The 11,271-nt window shown below is 40.9% G+C and overlaps 1 protein-coding gene and 1 pseudogene across 1 annotated transcript in view; both read right to left on the bottom strand.

Moving 5' to 3' along the window:
• Positions 1-2,055: 2,055 nt before the first annotated feature.
• Positions 2,056-6,971, bottom strand: LOC109856678 (annotated as a pseudogene).
• A 2,225-nt stretch (positions 6,972-9,196) lies between these two features.
• LOC109856664 overlaps positions 9,197-11,271 on the bottom strand; it is a 29,312-nt gene continuing 27,237 nt past the window's right edge. Inside the window, exon 13 of the mRNA XM_020432193.1 lies at positions 9,197-10,668. Within this exon, the coding sequence (XP_020287782.1) occupies positions 10,488-10,668 (181 nt within the window). The 3' untranslated portion in view covers positions 9,197-10,487. The remainder of the gene's footprint in view (positions 10,669-11,271) is intronic.

The following is an 11,271-nucleotide window of genomic DNA, read 5'->3' as shown; positions in this document are numbered from 1 at the left end:
ATATATAATATATATATATATTATATATATATATATATATATATATAATATATATANTATATATATATATAGAAAGAGAGAGAGAGAGAGAGAGAGAGAGAGAGAGAGAGAGGAAAAGAGAGAGAGAATTTTCCGGCGTTTCGTAAATGGAATAATACATGTCAGTTTCTCGGATAAAATCTTTTGGAATTAATATTATAACAATACTTCCTTCTCTCGCGTCTCTGAAACTCTTCAATTAACCCACATTGCGTACAATACACGAACGCTATGCTGACTTATGGCAAATTAAAATAAATTGTTCTTTCAGTTTGTCTTCTCTCTGTCAAATGTAGCTCGTTTGCTGAAAGAAAGAGAGAGAGAGAGAGAGAGAGAAACATTTATGTACTTATACTGTTTATTCGAAGGGATCGCTTTTCGAAGCGTATACGTTATGTATATGTATATACATATAACGAAGAATGGGAACGTCGAAACTATTATCGCGAAACGACCGATATGTCCTCTCTTTTTTTTTTTTTTTTTGGTGATGGTGATATTAATCCATCCATCATTCTTACGTCAGGTTCTTGGTTCACAAGAGAGGATGAATAATCGCTATACATCGTGTGACAAGAGCCGATCGTACGGGAAAAAAAGAGCGGCTATTCGTCCTTTTTACATTCTAATAAAGCAAGATTGCTCAGCATTAATTACACAGTTTCGTCGTCATTCTCTCGGCCTGTCAGCCAGGAATGAACACGAAAACACTGATCCGCATTGACGGACCTTAACCTGATTTCGTCCGGTTGACTAATGTAATCAACGCGAGGGCGGAAGATACCACGATAATGAAGGATAACAACTTCGTTCCCTCATTCCCGATAGCGTTAACTGCACTGCACACACTCACACACACACACACACATACAGAAATGTATCTTCGTACACGTCAGTACGCTCGCAAAAGAGATAAAATTAAAAATGAGATAAATACACGGACGTAAATAAATGTGTAACATTTTTCTATTTTTGTTCCGATTATACAAGAAATGCAAGAAATACATTTAACTATTTTTTCACGCGAAAAAAATATTATGAAAAGCTGTTTTTTCTATATACATGTACTTTTTTTAAATTTATACACGATATATTTATTATTCGATATCTCTCTTCCGCGTCTCTTTCTTTTAGCAAATTTTTTTTCAAAGCACATCGTGTATCCGGTTTATGTACTTCGATAACGCGCAAAATACATATATATAAAGAAAAGATTAACACATATGTACACAATATATGGCAATAAAAATATGATTGCGAAAGTGCGGACGGAATGAGGACAGGTCAGCGGGCATTAACGACGGGGGAAAGATTTCCCACTTTTGCCGACAAAGGTAATCTTCTTACACAAAAGTGCTCCCGGCATCCCCGAGGCTCAGAAACACCGATAAAGATAAACGAGCTTTCGTGCTTAAGGATTAACCGAGTGGTCGCGTGTTCTGTAACGATCGATGAAGCGGCGAAATCGATGACGGACGGACGGACAGGAGCCACCGCCGCCGCCGCCGTCGAGTTCGCTCGAGTGTCCGGTCGCTAAGTAAGTAGTAACGAACGTGCATGAGCGGACAACGTGACGACAGTAGAGTTGGCCCTCTCTCGCGCCATTAGTTGAGATCCGCAGACGAAAGACCGCCTGCTCGTTCCCAAGAATATCAGTGCGCGCGCGGGGCTTGCTAAGCTTTGTTATTACGAAGCCTGCGGGATAGTTTGCAAATGCAACAATCGGTAATAATGCACCATCGTTGCAACACACACACACACACACACACACATACACGTTGAAACCGAAAAGATGTCCGCGTATGTGTCTTTATTGAATTAGTCATCACGTATTAATATTAATATGGAAGAGTTACTCAAGATTTTTGCAATAAGAAAATTATCGAAGGATTTGAAAAGGAATCGCTTATAACGGCTACGCATGTTTCTAATTTTTTTTTTCCTTTTTTTTCTTCTTCTTTGTTATTTTTATTGGGAGATAAAAAAAACCCTCACAAATATCGCAAACATTTATATTCATTGCGGAGAGTAACGCCACTTCAGGGGGCGGGTTCTGGACGTACGTAGGCCTGGGTCGACCAAGGCTCGCGGAGCTGCCAGAATGCGGTGCGATCGACGGATCCGTAATTACACACGAGTATCTCGACCCGATTCCCCAAACCCCGCCGGGCGTGACTGCGTCACCGGGGCGCCGTTAACTCGCCGTGGTCTTGTTCAAGTCGAGCGTGTAAATCGGCGCGGCCGCAACCAACGTAAATGACCGTCGTCGAGATGCGAGGGGAGAGGAGGTTGCTACACCCGACGGAGTCGGAGTAGTTCGCTTCACTTTAGGTTTGAAAGGTACGATTATCTGGACTAAATGAAGGTGGACGCGCGAGAATCGGCCTCGGGCCTCGAGGACTACCTCTTCCCATTGACATGCGACTTGAATTCAAATTAGGACACGTGGCTCTTTAATAAATTCCTAGCTGCAAAATTCCGAGCGGTGAGAGGAAGATTAAGGTATGCCTTACACGTAGGTTCGCGTTGGAGTAGAAATTTGTTAATTGACTTTCAAGAATAGAGCTACGTGAAAGTAGTTTAGATTTGTGTAATAAATTTGTGCGTATACATCTATGTAGTTCTAAAATTAGATACTTGTTCATTGCCAAAAGAAAGAATGTTATAAAAATTGTACAAAAATATTCAAAGATTTTTATACGGGATGCTTAAAAAAAGAATGTTAACACTTGTGCACAAAAGTAATTTCTAAATATCACTTATGTAAAAATAATTTCTTTTTAGAGAAGTAAAACTGACAACACACAAAGTGCAGCAACAAATGTACTTTGTTATCAAAGAGTCTTCACTTGTTCACCGTCATTAATCAAATCAACAAAAATTCATCAGATAAACAAAATATATACAATAATACGCGCGTGCAAGTTTTTCCATATATGTTTTAACATTTTGTTTCAAGCATCCTGTATTTTCAAGGACCGAAATTCTCTATAAATATAAATTTCCACTGTTTCAAAGCGCGAATTCAAACGTTAACATCGCGCAACGAACATAAAAAATAAAGGTAATACGGTTTCGTTCACCTCTTTTGAACACACTTTACAGGGTTAAAGCTCGAAACTGATCGTATCACATTTTCATGTATCCTATAGGAAATTGAAACTTTTTTTTCTATCAGACCGGAAAAAAAAAAAAAAAAAAATACGACAGAGGCTTGTTCATAGCTGCTCTGAGGAGGGGAGGGGAATTCGTGTATACCAGACTATCGACGAGTAATTTGAGCTCGTACAATAGCACTCTCGATTTCCAATTTACCGAGAGAATACGCGATTTTGATTGTTCCCGGCGACAGAAGAAGAACACCATCCACTATTCCTCTATTTCCACCCCCTCGCCGCCCCCTTGAGCCATACAATCGGTCTTCGGTCATTTTCTCTGACGGTCAAGTCGTTGCTTCATCCCTCTCTTCCTTTTCTTCTTTACCGCCTATAAACCTACTTCAGTGCCGGCTTTAGGAATTGATCGACGAGACGAGTTCTTATTCAGACACACACACACACACACGCGCGAGAAAAAAATCCAGATGTTAATAATTAAGATGACGCGCGGTAAATAGAGTCGTCAGGTTTGTTGTAAAAATATCGAATTGAATTGAGTTGTGAAAATATCAAGTTCTTACCTGGCCGGATATATTCTTCTTCAAATTAACAATTATATATATATATATAATTCACAAACCTACTTTATAACTCGTCGATTTTCTACAAATATAAAAACTATAGAGAAGAAAATATTTTTTTAACATTTTATCAAATATTGATTTTTCTATATAATTTTATATTGTTTTATTTATCTGCAAATTTTATAAGTTTTTTTTTATATGTAAAAAAAACTCTAAATTATATACGCAAGAATTTCTATATTTTTTTTCTACGAGACAGAAGTATATATTCGAACTTGATATTTCTCTCTTTCTCAATCTCTGTCTCGAGTTTTTTTTACGGAAAACAATAAAAAGAAAAGCGTAAGCGTCTTGCTTAGGGCACCGAACGCGTCTAAAACCAGCACTGGGTCCCACGAGGGTGTTACGATCGCGGGCGAAAGCAGAAACGAGGGTGGATATATGTAGGTTGAAATGGAGAATCGCGAGAAAGCGAGAGGGAAAACGCGGAGGGTAGCGAAGAACAGAGCGCGGTGGCCGCAAACCTTTCCCCTAAAATTCGGGGTAGGAGGAGACCGAGTTAGCTGTGTCTACACGCCGGATCGAACATCGGCCATTCACAAAGGGGCGGCGGAGTCTCTCCGGCACAAAGGAGTCGTTCCGATCAACTCGGCACGGGCTATTGTACCTTCCTCTCGACACCATCGCGATTCGTGCACGCGTTACTATCGACCTACATACACGCACGTAAGGAGCGTGCCTGTTATTCGATGCCGATTCTTGGCTCACGATATTTGCATACACATAGAGAGTTGACCCTTCACGTTTCGCTTACCGCTTTGTTTTAATTGAAATTCGCGATATTAATTTGTTTCAATAAGCACAAAATTCTCTTCGGAAATCTGAGCAGCTGTTACGTGGCTTTTCGGAATCGATTCCGCTTTCCGCGGTGATTCCGACTGTTTTCTTCGTTTTTCTTTCTTCTCTTTCGTTCAAAAGAAAAAGAAAAATCTAGACAAGTCGATATTATTCCGATCGGAATATTGATTCCGAAAAGTTGCCCAATAATTGACCGACCCCGTCCGTGGTCTTTCAGAAATCCGCGTTATTGTAAAGCAATTAAGATATTGGACACAGAGAATGTTTCTTAAAGAAATTCAAACCTCTCTTACAACTGCGAGAACGAATAATAGCTTTCTTCGAATCGTTTCACATTTCATCGAAGTCTTATTGTTAGATCGACTGTTTTTTTCTGTCAGATTTTTTCAATTTAAAAATAGCCAAAAAAAAGACATTTATTTTCTCGAAAATTGAGAAACTCACGTCAAATGATAAATGATCATCTTCCCTCGACGTTCTTCTCTCGCCGAGAAAGAAATTGATCGAAGAATCAATATATAGATAGAAGCGGTGGTGGCGCGCTAAAAGTGGAACATCCTGTACACACATACGCTGCGCATTTTCGAACTTTACCCGACTTCCGATTTTATCGGACTCCCTCCCAGTTTGCAGGTCGTAATATAAAAGTGAATACTTTCCTACTCGTGCCACTTTCCACGCTGCCCATGTCGAGTGCATTTATGTTCTGCCGTATTCCAAATCGTTCTGCAACGGAGAGCGCCTCGTTTCGAGATATCCGTACACATTTCTCAGTACATATACAGCGTTTATCTTCAAGATGGCGATTGAGCCACAGAGGGGAGGATTTCGCTTTTTTTTTTTTTTTTTTTTTTTTTTTTTTTTTTTTTTTTTTTTTATCAACACCTGACCTTTATACAATTTTTATAATATCAATAACTTGTGTATTTTCGAGAAGTCTCTCTCCCTCATATTAATTTTCCTGAGACATCGGTGTTTGGTTGTTAAAAGTACGGATTTCATTATCGGCGAATAAATATTTTTGCGTGTTTTTTTTCGGACAAAGAATCTATTTGCGAAGCCTTGAATCTTTAATCAACAAAATCGTTTCGTCCAAAAGCGTTTCGCAATTAAAGAATCGAGATCCTTTTAGTTTTACGTATGTGCTTGACTCGATAAACACGCGCGTGTATTTCGGCGGCCGAAATTGGCGGAACAATTTCACGTCTGCACGGGTTATTGGATATTGAAAAATAACGGTGTGCGACGAGAGGAGACAGGAGGGATGAAAAATGGGATATATCCGTCGGAGTTACTTGCCGACGTCTCGGCGCTGATCCTTTCCAAAGAGCCTTGCACTGCAACGCCCATCGACGCTGCTATAACGGTGAGAGAGGAAGAGAGAGAGAGAGAGAGAGAGAGAGAGAGAGAGAGAGAGAGAGAGAGAGAGAGTATGTGTGTGGGTGTGGGTTCGTCGTCCCAGATCTGTCGAAACAAATGACGCTTCAGACGCCACCTCCGTCCTCCGCCGGGATAAATGATTAAATATCGCGCGCGCGTCGCGCGTGTTCCGTCGATTTTTCTACCAATTCCATCATGGACCTCTCCCCCGCGGCGGGATTTCCGCGAGGTCTTCCTTCCGTACGTAGCTCGCGCCTGCAAGACGATACCGCCATAAAAATTATGACTTGTCGAGAACGGGTCTTGATATCCCCGCCTCTCTCTCTCTCTCTTTCTCTCTCTCTTTCTCTCTCTCTTTCTTTCTCCGTCAAGATCGTTGGTACTTTGTATTGTCGCAATCCGTTCCCACCGACTGCAGACGATGAGTCTATGTATAGCGATGGGAGACTGAACACGCGCGATTTCTCCTCTTCTCGCGGAAGGAACAAATATAACGTTCCGCTGTTATAAAATATACAATATGTTGTTTTTTTCTCCCGTAACAGATAAAAATCAAACAGATTTCGGATGCTCCGAAAATCTCGAATCAAGCATGTTTCATCGCGATTGAAAACTGCGCGCAGGGGATGTGTGCGAGCGCCGACGTGTGCGAGCACGAATTGATAGCACGTGATATTTTCACCTCTTCGCGAAGGAACAATGATGATCATTTTAAGATATACAATAATATTTATATACCCGCATTGTTTTTTTCTCTCTCTTTCTCTTTCTCATGAAAAGATAAAAAAACAAATATCTATTCGTAGCGTGTGTCAAAAATTTCGCCAATTGGCATTAAGCGTATTTTATCACGATTGAAAACATCGGCTTTTATGAATAGCATATTGAATGTTGAATATTGACTTGATGTGTGTTCTGATCGATTAAATGTAATTTACATATGCACAAACAATATTATATACACGCTAGTAATTTCTATAAATATTTACCATAAAATATAAGCACCTGACATAATTGAAACAAATACGATAATAATTTTCATTATTTCATTGAGATACGCGGTAAGCGATGTGTACATTCTCTCTCTCTCTCTCTCTCTCTCTCTTTCTCTTCTTTTGTTATCGTGACGCGCAGAGAAAAAAAACAGAAGGTGTAAATTGTCATCCGGTGGAACTTTATCGTCAACGTGAGATTAGTCACGCGCGTCAGCTGCAATTGCGCTTCAAACCGCAGCTCGCGCGCGCGCGCGCGCCGCGTCCTTAATCGCGATGGAAGTTTTTCTTTTCCCTTCTCTCCCTCTTTTTTTCCTTCCTCCACGAGGTGGCCAACTTCAAACCGCCGCGAATCAATTTAGCGACTTCGACAGTTCGAGATGCCCGGATTGGTAAGGAAATTTATCGCGCAACGTAACGGAAATTCATATCGCCGCTCGGTATATACGCGGGCAAATCGGCTTCGGCGCAAAAGACCGACGACCTCTCGCGGGTCTTGCGCGCTTGATCGATGCGCGAAACGGGAAATGAGACGTATACCTAAGCAACGCGTAAAAGTATTTCAATTCCGCATTTATTACGACGCCGAGAGAATTTCGCCGTCGCTGCGTGTAAAGAAAACGAAATTCGCCACGTATTGCGAGAAGGGCGGGGCGCCGATCTCTCTCTCTCTCTTTCTCTCTCTTTCTTTCTCTCCCTCTGATAAATCGTTCGGCGCTCGGAATGCTCGGCACTCAGGTATACAGAGGTTCCGATATTTTTATTTGTGCTCGCGTGGCACATTGCTTTATATATCCAAATTTATCCTCTTCTCCCTCTTTTTTTTTCCGCGTTGCGAAAAATACAGCCGGTTATATTTCCCGGTTATATTTCATCTCACTTAATTTGCGCGTATCTGCTCGGCATAAAATTACCCCACGTAATTTCGACGTTTCCGAAATCTTTGCGATCCGAATCTCATCTCGCGATGAATTGTACATATCCCGTGTATTTAGACGTGTATATCTGTAATAAAGTTTTACTTCATCGCGGGCGTAACTTTGCACATATATACACAATGGCGAATTTTTCAAAGTGAAAACACCTGCTGCGTGTGGGTGAGGAGAACAAAATACAACTCTTTAACTCGAGATTTTCATTAGGACGCGAAAAAAAAAAAGAGCGAGGATAAAATATATAAACGATTTTCTCTTCCAGGTAAGATACGATCCGTGGAACTATTTGGCAAGCGCGTAGTACCGCTACCTAAGTGCGATTTATAAAGCTCTCGATAGTAATATCACGGCGAATTTCCGGCGTGGTGGTGCCTTCGAAATTTGTTTGTTCGATCGTTCCCTCGCGGGAGATGTTATAGCGTATAAACGTGCTTGTTCGGCAAGTTGTTCGTTGCTTGCACGTGTTTTCATTTCGGTGTATCGCAGCCGCCGAGGCCGCCTCTCATATCATTACTGTTTCAATACGCGGGAGGTAAAGAGAACTTTCTCAAGTTCTCCGCCGAACGTTTCGCCGTCTCCTTCGCAACTCCTTTTCGCCGCTATATCGCGACAACAGATGGAAATTGTCGACGAGAAACTAACACATATCGTAGCCGCCGGTGAATTGTATACTTATGAGCAATTCAAATTTTCGAGTGGTTTTCTCTCTCTCTCTTTCTCTTTGTTTTTCCGTTTCTCTCTCTCTTTCTCGACATGCTCATTTCTCGATAATTTCACCGATTTACCATTTAATACACTTTCAAACATGTTACTCTCGCGAATAATTTTGTGCGAAGAGAAATAAATGTAGCTAAATACATTTTCTCTCTCTCTCTCTCTCTCTCTCTCTCTCTAATAACACACACACACACGCGCGCGCGCGCGCGCACGTTACACACAAAATGATTTTATGAAAGAAGCAAATTTCGGGAGCGAAGACTGTATGACGTGTTTAACGACATATAGTAAATTTGCTTAACGCATTAACGTAAAACAGAGAGAGAGAGAGAGAGTATGTATATGCGACAACTCAATTTTGTATGAGTTGATTGTTTTGTCAGTAACGCAATTTACATTTCCGAGTAATGGCATGTCAAACAGTTTGATTGAAAGTGCCGTATGGCCAATGAAACGCAGAAGAAAATAAAATTAATATTGAAGGGAGAGGAGAAAAAGGTCAGTTTATAAAAATTACAATTCACAGTACAGAAAAAACTTGAAAAATCATCGTTAAAACTTAAAAATAGTTTATTTCGCGTACGCACACACACACACACACACACACTTCTCACTTGTATATACAAATAGAATTTATATGCAGAGAGATACAATATTTACAGAAAGGAATCTCTCTGGATAAAAGTATCTAATATGTACATATATATGTATGTGTAGAACGTGACAAATTTTCAATTCGGAGCAAAATATTATCGCACCTTCAAACTTACAACTAATACAAAAACTGCAATTGATTTAGAGACAAACCACACTTGTATAATTATATTACAGCCAGCGGAGAAGTGACCTCACGTCTCTGCAGCTCGCAAATAATAACTCGTCGAGAGAGTGTTTTAGTTGCGTATAATATAATCAGTGAATCTCGCGTAAGAGGAGAGCAAAATGTGGAAATTTCCCTCAAAGTCGGAAGCGTCTTCCATAGTGAGGCAATGGTATGTTGCGTTTCGCTACATAGATACGTACACTCTACTATCTTTGAGAAATTCCACAGTGGCTCGTTTTAATAGACATGCGCGCGCGCGCCCGCACGCGAAAATTTCTCATCGCGAGAGAGAGGCCAACCCGTTCTTCAGAAGTTACGTAACGGTGAGTTAACGTCACATCGTTTGGTCCCTGGCATGTGTGTTTGCTTTTATAATTATCGTTATGCAGAGAAACCTGTTACTTGACGGCGTGCTTTCTATAATGAGATACGCGCGCCGAGTGAGATTGAGTAATATACCTACGTTAACAGAGTACTTGTACACACAACAATGCCGCTATGTATGCAAATCGGCTCGCGAATCGATCGAAAAAGCACTCTTTTGCAAACCGCTCAGCTCGCTCTCGAGTTACCCGAACGAAGGCTCAAGCTCCTTTCAAGCGATATCGGCGTTCCAAAAAACTAATTTATGCGCTTCTAATCCGCGCCTTCAAACTTCCGGAGATACGATAAGCCAATCTTCTTTAACGCGTATAAAAAGACGTTTTCGATTAAAATATATCTTGCGCTCTTTAAAATACATACATGTTTATTTATTATTCACATTTTAAAAAAATCCCTGATTTTTATATTTCTAAGAGTTCTCTATCTTGGATAGGATCAAAATCGCATTTTCCGCGCCTCTCGAGCGAAAGACGCGTAGAAAAATCCGCATCGCACAAAACTGTGTGTATCATTTTGCAATTTTTCCTCTTACGCAATGTTTCCGAGATAAACGGCTCGTTCGAGCGGCAAATTTCTTTATGCGCGATCGGTACGTACCACACGTGTACGACCCGACATGTCCTCTGACCGATCCCGCAGGGATCCAGAGGCGCATCGCAAAATGTCATAAAGTCATATTAAGGACTGTCCGGTGCGTTCTCCTGCCAGGCCAATAACGTGTTCATGTCGGTGATACCACGCGTGCTCCACGGCTCGAGCGGATCCGAGGGCGACGTCGGCGGCGAACAGGTCGCTCTGCTTCGCTCAATCGATTCCCTTCTCCTCGCCTGCGGCTCGTCCATTTCCTTAGGCGATACCCTGTGCATATATGTCGTGAAAAAAAAGCGCGATTAAGGAAGCACAGTCGATCGATTGTCGATATCGGACAGTACGTCGCCGGATATTCGTTGAACCATATGTAGATTCTTTAATCTGCCGGAAGACAAGGTCTTTTTTTAACGAAAATGTCAAACGTCGTCGATTTTCCGTTCTCGAAGATAGCGTTGTTTTAATTGAATGAATTAGTAATTGAAACGAAACTCTTCGAAGGTGACAATTGAAACTTGGTAGAAGTAAGCAAGCTCTCGACAAAGTCGACGCGGATGTTTCGATGAGACGCGCAATATTATTTCAGAGTGTAAATTTACGCAAATTGAATTAATTCGAAAGTTGTTTGCATTTCTTTTTTCCTCAGCAAATTCTCGTGTCGCTTATCAAGTTGACTTATCCGTTAACAAAGCGAATAGCCGTTTCAAATAAACCGAAGGTAATTTTGTGGCGTGTTATTTTGTTGTTGACAACAATGTCGAGAGCGTAACTGGATTTCAATTCGGCTAAGAATCTATCTCCGTAGCGTTTGATTTGATTTGCGTATATACATATATGTATATATATATATATGTATATATACGCAAATCGCGC

The sequence above is a fragment of the Pseudomyrmex gracilis genome, unplaced genomic scaffold (assembly GCF_002006095.1).
Source record: "Pseudomyrmex gracilis isolate BER0280 unplaced genomic scaffold, ASM200609v1 scaffold_130, whole genome shotgun sequence".
Taxonomy (NCBI): domain Eukaryota; kingdom Metazoa; phylum Arthropoda; class Insecta; order Hymenoptera; family Formicidae; genus Pseudomyrmex; species Pseudomyrmex gracilis.
The sequence above is the reverse complement of the archived record's forward strand: the minus strand, read 5'-3'. Positions and strand labels throughout refer to the sequence as shown.